The 17857-nt window shown below is 50.7% G+C and overlaps 1 protein-coding gene across 1 annotated transcript; it reads left to right on the top strand.

The window, feature by feature from the left end:
- The first annotated feature begins 1075 nt into the window (after positions 1-1075).
- Positions 1076-17834, top strand: ALDH3A2 (aldehyde dehydrogenase 3 family member A2). Its single transcript, XM_044994025.1, has 11 exons — positions 1076-1137; positions 4669-4848; positions 5379-5610; positions 5723-5808; positions 8485-8693; positions 10633-10750; positions 11248-11389; positions 12971-13137; positions 14607-14706; positions 15297-15532; positions 17290-17834. Exons 2-11 carry the CDS (start codon positions 4678-4680, stop codon positions 17302-17304), a joined length of 1476 nt encoding a protein of 491 aa, XP_044849960.1. The 5' UTR covers positions 1076-1137; positions 4669-4677; the 3' UTR covers positions 17305-17834.
- Positions 17835-17857: the final 23 nt, after the last annotated feature.

Here is a 17857-nt window from a genome sequence, read left to right as displayed (position 1 = left end):
TATCCGCCTTCAAATCGCTCCTCCAATGTGATGCTTACAAAACAGTTGACAAGGGTTAGGCTCTTGGTGTGCTGAGAGCACTGCATGTCATGCTGACCCATACGGTCTCATTGTTTCCATGGCCTCCCCCACTGTCCGTCTGCATCCATCTGTTGTCTCTTATCTTCTATTTAGATTTGTTTGCTCTTTGGAGCAGGGGCCCATCTTCTGTTGTGTGTTTGTACTGCACATACCACTGGGGCTCCGAGGTGCCATGGTAATACATATAATAAAGAATAATAACCTGCCTGACCTAGTTTGGTGTTAAAAGGACTCATTCAACAGAGATTTTGTTTGTGCACCTGTCTGCTTTAGAAAGTTCATTCTTTCACTGGCCTAGTGGTCGCAGTCATTCAGACAGAATGAAGCAGAGGGGCATTGCCTAGACGGACTCTTCTCACATGATCTCACTGGAAACTACTTTTCCTTCAAACCCTCTCAAACCCCCCCCCCCCCAAATAAAATGGAGAATTCAGAAGTTTATCTTTGGGAGCAGAAACCCCTTAGAAAACAGGTTTACAGATGATTGGGTCAGATGTTGCTAGAGGTGTATGGAGATTCCTTGTAATCTTCCCTCCTCAAAATCATAACATTTCTTTCTGTTGCTTATCTTTTCTTCCTTTCCTGTCTTTATCTTCTTTACCCTATCTGCCCATTCCCTCTTCCTTAAATCTCTCCTCTCAGACATAGGTGCAGTGAAAGACAATCCTTTGAGATGCAGCCAGGAAATGGAGGGAGATGGACTGAGACCTGGAGGGAATGGAGTTAAGATTTTAAGGAGAGTGAGAACTGAAATGTTGAGGAGCTCAAGGTGGGAACAGTGGCCCAGATCCTGAAAGGTATTAAGTGCCTATGTACTTTGGACTTCGTAGAACCTGCCAAGAACCACAGGCAAGATCATTGGCAACTAAATATTAACGGCCCACAATTATGTATAAAGGTATTTGTTTTCTTGCAGATACTATACAGATGACCCTGGGCTTGGGGCCAAATTTCCTTAGTGGGAGGGATGAAGTCAAAGTAGGGAGGTGTCAGGGGCAGGGTTGTGTTCTTTGCACTCATTGCTGTCGAGCAGCCCAGGGAGAAGCTGCGTTTAAGGTAATGTCTTTTCATAACAAGCCACTTTTGTTAAAGCTTAATAGCAAACTACCTACTCCCAGGGAAGGGGAACCACTGCAGCTATTTCCTATGAAATATCTGCCCTTGGTTTTCTCAGGCAAGGAAGAGTGCTTCTGCGGGAATAGCTTTGCTCCTCTTGCTTAGGTGTTTTTATGTAGTGGAAGCTGTTTCTAGTAAACTCTGACATAGAGACAAAGAATGAAATGCTTGTGTTGTTTTAATAGAGTAGATTGAATGAAGTCTCCATTTACAGCGAAGTTGTTCTGTGAACACAAATGGCTTCATTATAACCAGGGGCTCCTATCATTGTAAAATTTGCAGTGATCAAGCTGTGTTTTGCAGGGTGGGCGCCTAGCCCCTAGAGCGAATGGTGCCACACTTCAAAATAAATTCATTCTTAATATTTACAGGTTTTGGTAGCATTTAAATAAACATATCCCCCCACACCCTCGTGTTTACCTAAATTCCCAAAGTCTGGAAAAGAACGTGGGCAGGGCAGATATGTCAGCTGCCCTACCTGACCCTGGGAACTGGCAAGAGAGCAGCTGGTACCCCATGGACCACTCTGAAATAGAAGCAGCAAAGAGTCTTGTGGCACCTTATAGACTAACAGACGTTTTGGAGCATGAGCTTTCGTGGGTGAATACCACTTCGTTGGATGCATGTCTGAAATAGACTTACTTAAAGTTCCCTAGGTCAAGCAGCTGTGTTCTATTGGCGTGTTGTCCATAGGTTTTTGCTATTATTTGCATGAACATAGGGTCCTTTGGTGCTCAGGAGTCTCTCTCAGCCCCTGCTAATTATTCCCTACCCACAGCCATAAACTTGTGCCTTCATGATCTCAGACTTAACGAGCAGAGGATTAGTAGCCTTGTCAACAGCTGCAGGGCACTGGCAGCGATGCCAACTCCCTGTACCAAGCTGCCAGGGGCGGCTCTAGAAATTACGCTGCCCCAAGCAGGGCGGCGCACCGCGCCGCCCTTCCCCGGTCCCGCGGCCGGGGCAGAAGTATCTGCAGACGGTCCCGTGGTCCCACGGCTCTGGTGGAGCATGCCTGCGGGAGCTCCGTCCGAGCCGCGGGACCAGCACACCCGCCACAGTCATGCCTGCGGGAGCTCAAGCGGAGCCGCGGGAAGAGGGGACTCTCCACAGTCATGCCTGCGGCAGGTCCGCTCGTCCCGGGGCTCCGGTGGACCTCCCGCAGGCATGACTGCGGAAGGTCCACCGGAGCCAAATGCCGCCCTGCCACCAAATGCCGCCCCACGCGCCTGCTTGGTGCGCTGGGGTCTGGAGCCGGCCCTGCAAGCTGCGCCTCTACGTGCTGGAAGGGGGTGAAGTAGCTCCAGGTAAATGCCTCTGTACCTGTTTGTTCAAATGAGCCCTACATGCTTTGCAAATATTGACTCAGGATCAGGAACAGGCCGCTTGGGCTGGCCATACCTGAACGGGCCCTAGTGTTGTCTGCAAATTTGCAGAGTAATTTACCCCATGCCCTAGATTGCAATAGCTCCTGCATTCTCTCTTCTACCCTTGTCTGTCTCTACCTCCAGCTCTCCTACACCTAGTCCCTCCCTTCCAGCCTAAATGCAGGGCTTTGCCTCCTGTTTACTCCTGATCCCGTATCCATGGTCACGTTACTGCCCTAGGCCCCTGCATCAATCTCCCAGGTGCTGCACATCAAGTGCCCCTGTTCCCAAGGACAGCTGAAACTGCACCTCTATGTGAAATTCAGATCCAAACACTGTACACTTTCTTTTGCTTGTTCTATATCATAGCTGCTGCTCAGGCCTTTAGGGTGTGTCCCCAAAAGGGGTTAGTGCCTCCTCGACAGACACGTGGTAGCTCTGCTCCAGCTACCATGCTAAAAATAGCACTGCAGACATTATGGCATGAGCTAGTGACCCAAGTGTAGACCCAGGTGGGTGGGCATGCTCAAACACCGGGGGCTAGCCCATTCCACAACCTGCACACCGCTGTGTAGCACACTAGCTGGAGTCAGTCTACCAGGCCAGGAGGCACACTACCAGCTGCAGTGTAGACAGAGTGAGGCAGGGACTCACTATCTGTGGCACAGCTCACAGCTGTACAGCACTGGGTACAATCAGGGGACTACAGGCCTGATTTTTAGGGGTACTTGGTCCCCACAGCTCCAAATAAAGTCATGGGGCTGCAGGTGCTCAATGCTTCTGAAAATCAGGCCCTAAGAAAAGCAGAATGGGCTGCAGAAGCCACAGATGGATTAAAGCAGGTCTTATAGACTGGTGACTGGCTCTGCATGACAGGGACATGCACCTACCCCCCGCTTGCACCCACTCTGCCACTGCCCCCACCCACACCCAATGCTGCACTTGCTCACCGGGGACCCACGTCTGCCCTAATGCAGCCACCCTGGCTCTCCACCCACCCTGCCAGGGACCCTTGCCCACCCTGATGCTGCACCCCCTCCCCCACAACACCCACCCCGACACAGTGCACACCCTGACAGGGACCCACATCCAGAATCCTCTACAAACTCCGCCTGCTTGGGAGCAGGTGGAGCATCTGGGTCCCTCCATTCCCTGGGTGACTCTCCCCAGGGGCCCCTCCATTCTCTAGGGGGGGGCTGGGTTCTCCTAGTGTCCCCTCCATTCTCTCTGAGGGAGGGGGGGCTGAGTCCCTCCCAGGGCCCCTCCATTATCTAGGGGGGGGGCTGAGTCCCTTCCAGGGCCCCTGTATTCTCTCGGGGGAGGGGGGCTGAGTCCCTTCTAGGGGCCCCTCCATTCTCTCAGGGGAGGGGGGCTGAGTCCCTCCCACGGCCCCTCCATTCTCTCTGGGGGGGGCTGAGTCCCTTCCAGGGGCCCCTCCATTCTCTATGGGGGGGCTGGGTTCTCCTAGTGTCCCCTCCATTCTCGGGGGGGGGGGCTGAGTCCCTCCCAGGCCCCCTCCATTCTCTGGGGGGGGCGGGTTCTCCCAGGGGCCCCTCCATTCTCGGGGGGGGGCTGAGTCCCTCCCAGGGCCCCTCCATTCTCTGGGGGGGGGAGCTGAGTCCCTCCGGGGGCCCCTCCATTCTCTGGGGGGGCGGGTTCCCCCAGGGGCCCCTCCATTCTCGGGGGGGGGCTGGGTTCGCCTAGTGGCCCCTCCCTTCTCTCTGAGGGAGGGGGGCTGAGTCCCTCCCAGGGGCCCCTCCATTCTCTATGGGGGGGCTGGGTTCGCCTAGTGTCTCCTCCATTCTCTCTGAGGGAGGGGGGCTGAGTCCCTCCCAGGGGCCCCTCCATTCTCTGGGGGGGGCGGGTTCCCCCAGGGGCCCCTCCATTCTCGGGGGGGGGGCTGGGTTCGCCTAGTGTCCCCTCCATTCTCTCTGAGGGAGGGGGGCTGAGTCCCTCCCAGGGGCCCCTCCATTCTCTGGGGGGGCGGGTTCTCCCAGGGGCCCCTCCACGCTCTCCATGGGGGGGGCGGGGGCCCCTCTATTTGTTGGACCGGAAGGAGGTCGTGCCCGCGCGGCGCCTCTGACGGCGGCTTCCCTCCCGGCAGCTCCCGGCCATGGAGCCCCGGCGGCAGCAGCAGGAGGTGGTGGCGCGCGCGGGGGCCGCGTTCCGCTCGGGCCGCTCCCGCCCGCTGGGCTTCCGGCTGCGGCAGCTGCGGGCCCTGGAGCGGCTGGTGAAGGAGCGGGAGGCGGAGATCGCCGCCGCGCTGCACGCGGATCTGCACAAGGTGCCCGGGCCCGCGCGGTGCCCCCGTCCCGGGGGTGGGGGGGGAGGGAGGCAGGCAGGCAGGCCCCCGTCCCGGGGGTGATGGTGGGGGTGGGAGGGAGGCAGGCCCCCGTCCCGGGGGTGGGTGGGGGGGGGGAGGGAGGCAGGCCCCGGGGGTGATGGTGGGGGTGGGTGGGGGTGGGAGGGAGGCAGGCCCCGGGGGTGATGGTGGGGGTGGGGGTGGGGGGGGAGGGAGGCAGGCCCCCGTCCCGGGGTGGGTGGGGGTGGGGAGGCAGGCCCCCGTCCCGGGGGTGGGGGCGGGAGGGAGGGAGGGAGGGAGGCAGCCCCCGGGCCCGGGGGGGGGGGCAGGAGCCCGGCAGGCTCCTTCCAGTCACGTCTGTTGTGCCAACGTGTCCCGCGGGGAAAGGCCCCGCTCGCCTGCCCGCCCCCCCCCCGTGAGCTAGACCCGCCGGGCAGCGGCACGTTCGCCCCCCGCCCGGGCCGCGCCCCGGGGGCCTGTGCGGTAACGCGGCGGCCTGTTGTGTGTCGCAGAGCGAATGCAACGCCTACAGCTACGAGATTCTGGGGGTGCTGGGGGAGATCGCCCTGATGGTGGACAAGCTTCCTACGTGGGCCGCCCCCCAGTCTGTCCCGAAGAACATAATGACGCTGACCGACGAGGTCTACATCCACCATGAACCGCTGGGTGTGGTCCTGGTGATCGGGGCTTGGAACTACCCCTTTGTCCTGATTATGCAGCCTCTCATAGGGGCCATTGCAGCAGGTATGGTATGAGCCTTCTGCCTGGTTTGGCTGGCCTTTCCCGTCATCCTCTCTCCCCTTCGTCTGTTCCAGGCTCAAGCAGACAACACATTGCCCCGGTTTTTGTCTCTTAGGAAATGCGGTCGTAATCAAACCTTCCGAGATAAGTGCAAATACAGCAAAACTTGTAGCTGAGCTGATCCCACAGTATCTCGACAAGGTCAGTAAAAGCCAACACTCCTGACAGCTCTGTCGGTTTCACTTGTTCTTCGTTTGTCTTGTAGTGCCTGGGCCCTGCGCGGATACAAACTTTGTATCCGTATCTGAGCCGCAAACATGATCCGTGGATATCTGCAGATACGAAGTGGATATTTGCAGGGCTCTAGACGTAACATTTTAGGTCCGCATCCATCCGTAAACATTGTCTGCGGACATAAAGTGGATATCTGCGGATTTGCAAGGCTTCGCCAATCCGAGGTCCATCATGCCAAGTACCGTACAGGCATGTAACAAAGATGGTCTCTGCCCTAAAGAGTTTGCAGGTGGATGCAGCAAACAGACAGGGTGGAGGGGAAACACAGGCTAACAGTGAGACTATTCTGAACAGCAGGATCAACTGAGGGGAGTTTATGGAGGGATTAAAAAGAAAATAATGAGGTGGCTTTGCAGGTGTCCATGAGGAAACGTTCCAGGCAGTTAGTGTATTGTAAAGTTAAGCAGACTGAGCCTTTCCGATTAGAACTGCATCTGAAGTACAGGGTTTTTTGTGGGACCAAGTGTGGTATCGTTCCTTTTAGGTCCTGCTTCTCTGTTAGAAATTAATAGGAGTTTTGCTATTGACTTCAGTAACGACAGGTTCAGGCCTCCTGAAGTTCAAGTCATGAATGGTGACCTGCTCTCTCCAAAAGTATCCAAACTCTGCAAGCCAGGATGCTGTGATTAGCATTGTAGCACAAAGGGGATCCCAGCACTATTGCATCCTGACTGCTATCATGAAGCCCTGCACTGTTTAAATAGGATTATTTTGCAAGTTAACTCGGGCACTGTAAAAGGACAGCATTGCTGTTTGGTAGCGCCGGGGCTGGGGAAGCAGCATTATTTCTAAAGTGAACAGCTGCTGCTTTTGTGCCAGTGACATAGAATCAAAATGTTGCAACCCCTCTTAATCTGCAGTCATAGCTACTTGGGTGTAGAAACCTGGCTGTTCCTGGCCATCTCTGGTGGGCTAGTGGGTCTCTGAGCTCTCAATAGAGGATAAAGGCCAATCCACCTCTGGGCCTATATGTGTCCTACCAGTTCCCTCTTAGGGTGAGATTTGCTGCGCTGCTTATGCTCCTCTTTAAGGCCGGTTTTGATTCTCCTATCCTAGCCCTGACAGGACTTGCGGTGTTTGAGTGTTAAAATCTCACTGGGGATAGATGTAAAACTACCAATTTGATCGGCCCCAGCTAGGAAGCTGCTGCAGCCTCCTTTTGGTGGAGAGCTGCCTTGAGATCCTGAAACCTACTAGAGTTGGCACAATGGGATAAGTGCGGGGAGCGCCCCTACAAGTGGTTCTGTATTAGGGGTTAGGGAGGGGAGTCAAGAGGTGGCTTGAATGCCAGACATTTTGGAGACTTTCATTTCCCAACTCCTCTGTGCAGGGCTAGCAGGTGATTTGCCAAAAGGGAATTCCTCCTTCCCACACTATTAAATCAAGCCTGCGTTTTCTGTGCCTTTTGCAAGGGGAACAGTTAACCAGCTTCTCATTCAGCCTGGTTTTGTCTGCAAATCAGTTAACGTGTTGCAATTCTTCCTGACTGCTGCCACGGAGCATTTCGTTTTAGGTCTTTCCTTACAGACAGTTCAGGCTTCCCCTTCTTAGGAACATGGGACCAGCCATGTTGGATCTGACCCAAGGTCCACCGAGCTCTTATCCTGTCTGACAGTGGCCAGCGCCAGATGCTTCAGGAGGTGCAAGAACCCTGCCAGAGGCAGATGTGTGCTAATCTTCCCCCGACGTGAGGTCTCATTCTGGTCTCTAATAGTTAGAGATTCGCTTAAGCCCTGCAGCATGAGGTTTCCTACCTGCTGGTGGTGTTTGAGAAGCACTAGTGCCTGCTAGTACCCCTATATTTGACTCCATGTGTCTGCCATTTTGAAGAATGGGGATGGGATGGGTCTTCCTGGCTAGAAGAGAACAGGCTCCTTCAGCTGGAACGGCGGGCAGTAAACACTTTAGTCTAGTCCATGCCTTGCTAAAGGAACTCTGGTAGCGGGTTTATCAGCAGCAGAGGCTTAATTCTCCCCCCACAGGCAGCATTGGCATGTCAGCACTCTTTTTAATGAGCACAGCCAGATGGCCCAGGAGAGACAGTTGCAGTCTGTTGCAAGTAGTTCCTGTGATGCTGCAGTCATGCCTCTTTAGACAGTTGTCTAAAAATAATGAAGCCGTGAAAGTAAACCAGACTTCCCATCATGCTGGAATATTGTGGAGTTTATTCCGATGACTTCTACTGACACATCAGTAAAAATGTCCAAGAGCTAAGAAGCAAATGCCATTTCTGCACCAAAAACTCCTGCTGTTGGCTTTGGTTTCATCTTGGCTTCTGTAACCTGGTACTGGCAATAATTGTATCCCAAGTGGCTGCTGCTTTGTTAAAGCAATTGGTGCTTTGCTTGCAGGAGTCAGACTTTGGATCTGGAGTTAACAGCTCACATCAGGCGCGGGAGACATTTTGCAGTGTTGAGATTTCTAGGCAGATGGTCCGAATGGGATGGTGACTCTGCATTGGCAATGAACCTGCCATGCAGTAACAGCAAATTAATGATCTAGTGTTACAAATCTCTTGACATTTATTGCACCAAAGTCAAGTCAGTTACACAAACATCTTGCTATTTCTGTCTGCATTTGAAGGACCTGTACCCAGTTATTAATGGAGGGGTCACGGAGACAACTGAGCTGCTAAAGGAGAGGTTTGATCACATCTTCTATACCGGGAGTTCCCAGGTGGGCAAAATTGTCATGGAAGCTGCTGCCAAGCACCTCACCCCTGTCACTCTTGAACTGGGTGGAAAAAGTCCGTGTTACATTGATAAGGACTGCAACCTTGACATTGCCGCCAGGTGAGCTCATCCTCTCGGGGCTCAGTTGCTGGGGGTGGAGAGAAGTCCGTGAGGAGTGTTTGTGGCTCTCACTGGACACATGCCTCTCTGACTATGGTGGCGGCTTATGGCCAGACTGTCCTTTCCTACGCTGGTTTCTCTCTGTCTTGGGGTTTTGGTTGGCTCCCACTTGAGGCCACCTCTGCTAGTTTCAGAGGGGTATTCTTTGTTGCCTCTGCTAGTTTGAGTTTTGACAAATAGAAACTGAAAGATGAACCTTTTATTTTAGCATATTTGGCTCTGTTAATGTTTTTTAAAAGCTTTTATCTAATTAGTTTAAATAAATTTGATGTAGCAGTTTGCACAGTTGCTTATACACCTCTACCTCGATACAACGCTGTCCTCGGGAGCCAAAAAATCTTACCGGGTTATAGGGGAAACCGTGTTATATCAAACTTGCTTTGATCCGCCACAGCGCGCAGCCCCCCTCCCCCCCCGGGCGGAGCGCTGCTTTACCGTGTTATATCCGAATTTGTGTTCTGTCGGGTGGCATTATATTGGGGTAGGGGTGTACTTGACCGACCCCAATGGGCGAGGGAGGAGTCTTTAAAAGGTGCAAAAATTAGCTTAACCTGCCCCCTTGTTATTTAAATAGACCCCAGTCTTGCAAGTTGCTCCATGTGCAAGTAGCTGGCAGGATGGAGGCCGTGGTTTTGGATTTTTGTTTGTATCATCCCATTCAGTTTCACAGCCATCCTACAGAATCTAGAACAAAGGGCACAAGTCCAGAGTCCCCCAACAGCAATCTCAGAACACTCCCCCGGACTCGTGTATGGCAGCTGCCGTGCCTTGATGGGACCCTGCTCTGTGAATTATTGAGCAGTACACAACCAAATATTTACAAAGGTCTATTTTAAAATAGGAGGCAATATTCTTTAGAGGCCTAATTCAGTAACCCAGTTTATTATGGATGCTGGGGTATTAACATTTTTCCTGCAGCAGAGCAAAAGAAAATGGCTCAGATTGAAAAGTTGTGGAGAAGAAGCATATTATATTGTACGCTCATAACTCAGTTTTCCATTTGCCCGAGCAGAGCTTGAGTATCTCGTATGGGGGGGTCCCAAGGCTTGTGTTAATTGTAAGAACGCAGAGTTCTTTAACATAAGAAAATCATCGCACGGCACACGTGACTTAGGTCGTGTTTCAGTCATTGCAGCCACTGAATTTTTTAATCCCACTTGAAGTCTCGCTTTGACTTTCCCGGATTTGGTGGGTGGTACCATCTTTCCCACAGCATCCAGGTAAATATGCTTACATGCCTGTGCTGCTGTTTAATCTTGTAAAATGAGACTAAAATCTGTACTGTTTGTACAGACGTGTACTAATGGTCCTGCTAGGCAGAGACTTTGGAAGGCTGCAGCCTGTAGATATGATAGACTGATAGCCAACGCTGATGCAGAATGTTACAGAAAGATAGCTGCTGTACCTTGTTCAAGGCTACTGCTTTAACTCTTGGCTATTTTTAATTAAAGCAGAACACTGCAGGGTTCAGGTGCTCTTGATTTGCTGGCGTTTATGCTGCAGTTGATCCATTGCTTTTTAGCATCTGCATGCAGCATTGGCTTCAGAATCCTGTCGGCATCAGCTGGGGGAATCCTCTGACTCTTAATGGGGGTTCCAGTGAAATCAGTTTATCTAGATTTCAACATTTGTTTACAGATCACTAGAAAAGAGCATCATTGGGGTGTAGTCTCTGGTAAGGAACATTCCTTCTCTCCTCCACGTGAGTCATCCTCCTGGAGGGAGCTATGCTCCTAGGAGATGATGAACATCAAGATAGTAATCACTTCAGAATGGTTTGGGATGAGTGTGGTGCATCCATAGTGCCCCAGGAAGAGATGGCTCCTCTTGTCAGTAAAACACTAGTAAACGGAGATCAATCCTTTTCTTCCTTCCTTAGACGGGTAGCTTGGGGAAAGTATTTGAACTGTGGGCAGACCTGCATTGCCCCCGATTACATCCTCTGTGACCAATCCATCCAGAACAAAGTAGTGGAGACTATCAAGAAGACTCTCAAGGTAAGTGTTAAGTGATGTGTGCTTTGCAAATCTGCAGCTGCTTTCCCTGTAATTGTAGTTGTGTGTTTGCTCCCAGAGTTCCAGTAATTACGAACCTGTATTTCAGGCTCATGATGGTGTCAGGTGTGCGCCTTAGAATGTTTGTAAACTGCTTGACAACTCCAAAGCCCGTGTTGTAGCAGTGCCAAGTCAGTCAGATTCAGATTCAGTTCAGTTGTGTTGATTCAGTTTTCCCTAGCCTGTAGAGTTTCAGATCTGTGCTGTGCAAGTGTAGCTGGAAATCCACACCTGCAGAGAGCACACCAATACATTGCAAGGAGATGACAGGCACTTGCGAGGCTGAGAAATGGCCTCATCTGAGTAATGACAGGATTTGCAGCCTCTGCAGTAGTCCATCTGATGTCTGTGCTGACTCTGGCCTAGGGAGGTAAGTGCCAGATTATTGATCAAACATGTCCAGTTTTTAAACCCCACCCCCTTTTCTTTTCTTTTTACAGGAATTCCATGGGGAAGATATAAAAAAGTCTCCAGATTATGAAAGGATCGTCAACAAGCACCACTTTAAAAGGCTTGTGACGCTGCTGGAAGGACAGAAGATAGCTTACGGAGGAGAGACTGATGAGGCTACGTGCTTTATAGGTATTCCCTCTACGTTTGCTTGGGACAAGAGGATGGCATATAGGTGTTACCATGATCCTCATACCCAACTAGTGTCCTCTCCTCTCTGAGCTGATGTGTAGTCCGACTTCTGGGTCATTTGGCCTCTATTTAATCCAGTTGGTGCATGTGATTAAAATGAAAAGCGAACACCTAGGAATATCTCCTCCTACTGCAGCCTGATGTTCCTACGGGAGAGGGGTTTGTGGTGGCTGGTCCAGTGTTTTGATATAGCTTTTTGTTCTCCTCAAGTCTAGCATGAACAAAGCACTGGTGAATGGCAGAATAACAGACCAGCTTCGGTTTCCTCATTTTCAGGTCTTCTCCCCCCACCTCCCCCCCGAGCTCAGCTCTCAGGCTCCTGTTAATCTGTACAAAACATGGGTCTGGGATCCAGGAAACCTGGGTTTGTTCTCAGCTCTGCCACTGACTTCCTGTGTGACCTTGGGCAGGTCACTTGACCTAACTGCTAATGATACATGCTGTAGCCTGGTCCTATGATAAATGCCAATTGGTGCTCGGCCAAGGAGAGGAGTCCCTAAGGTTCTTTCCCCCTGGATCAGACACAACAGAGTCAAAAACTGACATGTTCGGTATCTTTTAGGGAACTCCAGGTTGTATGGAAAGGGTACTCACCTGGAGAGCAAAACACAACCTTAACCACCATTATTAATACAATTAATAGAGACAAGAAAGCTCCGAACCACAGATGCAAATAGCAATAATAGAGTATTAGAGAAATCTTAACGGTTAGTCCTTGCCTTGCATATGCTCATACTTATATACTCACACCCCTTTCTTGGAGCTCTGGTGGTCAGAGACGAGACAAAGGACCAGCCCTATCTCCAGCATGCAAAATGGGTTTGATGGTCCAGATCCCCAGTGCTTGAAGATAGGTGATAAAGGATTGAAGGATGGAGGGGTAGCTGCCTTCTTCACGTGGTTTCTTGCTTATATAAGGCCTGGGAATCAGCCTGAATATTCATACAAAAACTCTGCCTCCTCTGTCCATATCCAACTTCCTCACCCTCATAATATTGGGGTGCCTTTCCCTGATAGGCTAGCATATTCATCCCTATTGACTCATCCCTATTGCTAAAGCACATTTGTGGTTAGATGTCTGCCAACGATCCTCTCTGAAAATATCCAAGCTTAGTATCAGTTCAGTATTCCTGCGGTTGCCTTAGTCTCATGTCAACTTTTCTCATAAGCAAGCTATTCCCGGTTCCTCAAATCTAGGACAACTGTTGGACCACTTTATTTGTGCTAAAGGTCAGAGGTCTGTGCTTTACTTCCTAACTTGCTTAGGCCAGTGTCTTGCAGGATGCAGGCCTGTAGGTCCCTTGTGTTACAGCTACTGAAATCAGGCTAAGCTGGCCCTCCGGGCTACGTGCCCACCTTACTAGACCGCGAGAACTGCGTTTATTTTCTTTGAAAACTGAGATGGGGATACTAGCCGTGCTTGACCATTGCTGAGCTAGATGCAGGAGAGTGGGTGGGGCTTCCTGAGCAGAGCATTTATTTCCCTATGTCCTAATTCAGTCTTCTCCCCGTCTGTCGTAGCCCCGACTATACTCACTGATGTTAGTCCAGAATCCAAGATCATGAAAGAAGAAATTTTTGGCCCCCTCCTTCCGATCGTGACTGTAAAGAGTGCGGATGAAGCAATTGAGTTCATCAATCAGCGGGAGAAGCCGCTCGCCCTTTATTTATTTTCCAATGATAAAAAGGTAGGTCCTGGGCTCCAGAGTTTGACCCACAACTCTGCCCTGCATATTATAAACACAGAGCCAGGTTCATCCTTGGCACAGCTTCACTGAGTGCGTTTGGCTTTAGCTCCTGTTAAATCCCAGCTCTTGGGTCCTGTGGAACCAGATATTCCCAAAGCTTCTGGAAATCCCCTATACTCCTTAATGGTGGCAGATTAAATCAATCTATTTTGCCCTCACACCCAGGTGGGAACACAACACAGATGGGTCATTTTGACAGGCGGTTTCCCACCACTCCGCTGCTCATCATAATAGCTCACGGTGACTGGGCTCTCGAAATGGGTCAGGCCTGTTCGTACACCACCAGAAGAGTGTTACATAAGAATGTGTAGCTTGGCAACGTAGCAGAGACTGAAATACTAGCTCGGGTAAGGACACGGTCAGTAACAGAGGCTGGTAATCTTCAATTACAATATTAGGCAAGTTGAGGCCTCTGGATTCTAGCTAGTCCAGATCTTGTACAGACCACTGAATCGGCTAGAGCTAGTGGGAACGTGATAAGCCAAATACATTATAAGGGAGGCGGGGAGGGGGGTCCGTCTGCCCGGGAAAGCTAAGTCTAACCCAGCTGCTGGTGCAGTTCCACTGAGGGCAGTGGGGTTGTACTTGTGTAGCTAAGAGAATTTGTCATCTTGAATCTGAACTCCTAGTTCTAAAGCAGGAAAGAACTCTGTTAATGCAGAGTATTAAACCTCTGTACAAAGGGTAGCTCCTCCTGGAAAGGGACAGTTATCAGGCATCTCCAAGTCTGAGCATCCAAGGATCTTGTGCAGGCAGCACCAACTTCTTCATTGTGACACTTGGCCTTGTTAGCCTGTTTGCCAGCCCTTGGAATACAGCTGTTAATTCAGCACTCTGAGATTTTATTACATTTATACCCATATAAAACCTGCATCCCTTACGGGTGGCTTCTTAGAGCATTTCCCTAGTTGGCCAGTCTCTTGGGGGAACTTTTCAATCCTTACTTAGTCAGGGCTGACGAAATAGCAGCTGAATTCCAGAGCTGTGTGATGTAACCCTGATCATCCACCCGTTCTCACCTCTTGATTCTCACTGCATTTAGCTTTGAAATATTTGTCCCTTTAAACATTTCTAAAACTTGACTCTAGAGTGGTGGTCTTAAAACATTCATCACAATGCTGTAATCTGACAAGATGCCAAGGAAAATGTTGGGTGCTACGTGAACGCTACATGGTGCCGTTCTGGAGACTTCCTCAAAAAAAATTTCCCCATTAAATGTCTGGAGAAACAGAACGTTTCTGAAGCCACAGGTAGTTCCCATCGTCCCTAAATTTGAGCGGGTTCCCATCATCCCTAAATCTCTTTGTCAAGATAGTTTCTATCATGGTGTTGATCATCCCTCTAAAACTTTATATTAAACGCAGACGGGAGGTTATCTGGCATTGTATCGTCTGTTTGTGTTTTATTAGTTGATCAAAAGGATGATATCGGAGACATCCAGCGGAGGTGTCACTGCAAACGATGTCATTATGCACTACACTCTCCTAGATCTGCCCTTCGGTGGAGTCGGTGAGTTACAGGAACTCCGTGTAATAAACCATGAGTGTGCTGTGTAGTCCTGCCCGCTGTATCTTAGCCACTGGTTCTTTCTAATGCTCTTGTGACTGATCAGAGCCTTGGCGTTCTGTACAGCGGGCGGCCCCTAGCCCTCCTTAAATAAATACAGACAGCAGGTTCCCACAGAAAGGTGCTGGCCTGAATTCCCCCCATTTATCCTCAGAACAGGTAGACACACACCCATAGGCAGCTTCCAGCGCACCCACGTGTGCTGCACCAACGTTCCTCCACCGTGGCCTGGAATGACCTCTTCTGTGGATGAGCTGCTAACTCAGTTTCCAGGCCCAATCAGTCCTTGGGCCCTCTGCTGGGAGTGCCATCAAGGGGTCCCGTTGTGATGCAGACACCTGTTCTCTGGGAACAGGACTTAGAGCCACCTGAGGTTTGACAAAGGGCAGGGTACTGGAGAGGAGCTGGGTTTCGAAAGGAACTTGTCTACGTTGCATATTCTGTGCCTCTGTCACTGCTTCCCTGGATGTGCCCAACTGATTCACTTGCCCAACCAACTGCCTGCTAACGAGTGTGTGTGTTGACACATTCAGGGAACAGTGGAATGGGCAACTACCATGGCAGACACAGCTTTGAGACCTTCTCCCATCGCCGCTCCTGCTTAATTAAGTCTCTGGCGATGGAAAGTGTGAACAAAATCCGGTACCCGCCAAACAGTCAGAGGAAGCTGGACTGGGCAAAGTTCTTCTTCTTGAAGCGATTTAACAAAGGCCGACTGGGACTCATTGCTCTGGCCCTGCTGGGAGCCATACTGGCTGCGGTGATAAAGGTGAGCTTTGGGGCTCTGTACCATTGTGTGTTTTAAATGAGGGTTTTTCTGAGCCCATTTAGCGCCAGGAGGTCCCACTTCCCAGCCTTGCTCCTCTCCTGGAAGCTGGTCTGCGGTAACTTTTGAGCTGAGATCTGTGTGAAAGCAGGGCCAGCCAGAAGCGCTCAGTCTGCTTCTATCTCACTTAGGCTAGCAGGATCCAGACTGGTAACAGGGCTGAGCTGATTCTTGGGTAAACCCTCTGAGTCTGCTAGGCCATTATTGCACCAATTTGGTGGGTAACGTGTGAGAAACTGAGTCCTCCTCCTGAAGAACAGGGGTTGGGACATGGCTGGATGGGATCTGCAAGGGCTGCTTCCACCACTCTTTTGGCATTAGAGCTTTCTTTGGGAATAGGTTGGCTACCTGCCTGCCTGGCTAACAAACTGAATATATGGCATTTGCAGCTGCGCATTGCTTACAGGGATACTGTGGAGGGGAAGGTTGGCTCTTGGCTCTGCTGCAGACACCCCATGTAACCTTGGACAAATCACTTCCCCATGTGGATGTGGGGATACTTCCCTCCCTCCCTCCCAGAAGTGTTGTCAAGCTCTGGAGAGGGGGAGCAGGGCTGGCTGGCTGGCATGAAACTTGCCGTTTGGAGTAGATGGAGGATTCAAGACGGTCCATGACACAATGTCTTAAGTCCAAATGACCAACTTCCAGTAGTGCAGCAAACCAGGACGTACACGCTGCCTTGGGGAAGTGAGGGTAACCAGGGGCTGCGTGTGCTGTCATGCCACACAGCATAATGTCAACTCTAACTTGTGAATCTTTCCTGCCACAGCCTGGGTAGACTTGCGGGCGGAGGGGGATGGTAATACTAGATCAGCATGTCAGTAAAGACTGGTTGAATTGGAATCACCATTGGGGATCACATCCACTGTCCCTCTAGTGCCATATCCTGTCTGACCATGGCCAGCCAGAGATGCAAGATCCCCCCATCAGGCAATTGCAGGCTAATCGTTGCCCACATTAGGTCTCCACTTGTCAGAGATTGGCTGGAGCCCCGAAGCACACGGTTTTCTGTCCCTTCCTGAATTCTTTGTTACCGTGCATTATGAGATGAGGTCCCTCTTAAACTATTGTGCCAGTCTGTGACCAACTCTGTCTTTGAAATAAAACCTATTCTACCCCCGCACCTCAATACGTGCCGGCTCAGTGAAGAGGGCCACGTTTGGGTTTTCCCAGAATCAGTGGCCTGTGCTGAAGAGAAAAGCCCTGTGTGGTGTCTTGGCAGTGCAGACACTGTGTGCTGGCTCAGTCATCACTCAGGAGCAGCAGGTTTCAAAGCCCACCTAGTCCTGCTGAAGCAAGGTAGGACTTTCCTTGTGTGGCGTATTACAGATCCCGCTTGTAGAGGGGGAATCTTTCAGAGCGGTGGATGTGGGTACTGCGTGGAGTGATGCAGGCTTCCCTCCTGTCCATCAATCTGACTCTTTACCCTTACAGCCTGGTCACATGGGGTTGTGAACGGATGATTCTTCTCTGGCATGCAGCATCTAGGCTGTGGATTCTACACAGTACTCAAAGTAAATGTCAAAAAGGGGTGAGAATAGGGAATAAGAGACTGGCAAGGGGGCCAGGAAAAGCAATGCCTATTGGATCCAGAGTCTGTTCAAGTGGGGAATGCACACCCACCTTTGTTAATATCTAGGAGTTGGAATTTATTCCATCTCTTTGCTGAAGTTATACAAGATCTTTCTTTGCCTTCACAGGTGGCCTACTCTTGAAGAAAAGTGACCTGACCTCTATACCCAATCTGCAGTACTTGTACCCTGAGCGCACACTTTATGTAATGACCTTTTTCAGCCTGAGAGTTTTACTTTTTTTCTATGAAATGTTAAGGGCACAAAGCAATGAGAGGTAACGTAAGAATGCACTAGCTAGTAACTGGCACTTCATGTTGATTTGAAAAGCCATGCGGCAATACAGGGATTAATGCAACAGTGGGCATGAAGTATTGGTCATGCAACCAGCGAGACGAGAACTGCAAAGCAGGAAGCAGCAGCACTCTCCATTCTGTGTAAAGACCATGTCAAAGGTGGGCTGCTTATGTCTTCTCAGGACTGTCACCTCCTGAGCTCACCCAGTCTATGCTGGAGAGCTAGAACATGGGTTTATGTTTCAGTCTGTGAGCCATCACAGTTCAGTTCCTCCAATGATTTTTCCAGAGTCCTCCAAAAAGAGGGAAATCAGGACCTGATACACTTAATGTAAAGAGTAAAAGCCCAAAATAAAACAGAGCCTTTTTCCATCTTAACCGGCAGAGACCTTTTCTTTAGG

The sequence above is a fragment of the Mauremys mutica genome, chromosome 19 (genome assembly GCF_020497125.1).
Source record: "Mauremys mutica isolate MM-2020 ecotype Southern chromosome 19, ASM2049712v1, whole genome shotgun sequence".
NCBI classification, from domain to species: domain Eukaryota; kingdom Metazoa; phylum Chordata; order Testudines; family Geoemydidae; genus Mauremys; species Mauremys mutica.
Note: the sequence above shows the minus strand (reverse complement) of the source record. Positions and strands in the feature narration are given on the sequence as shown.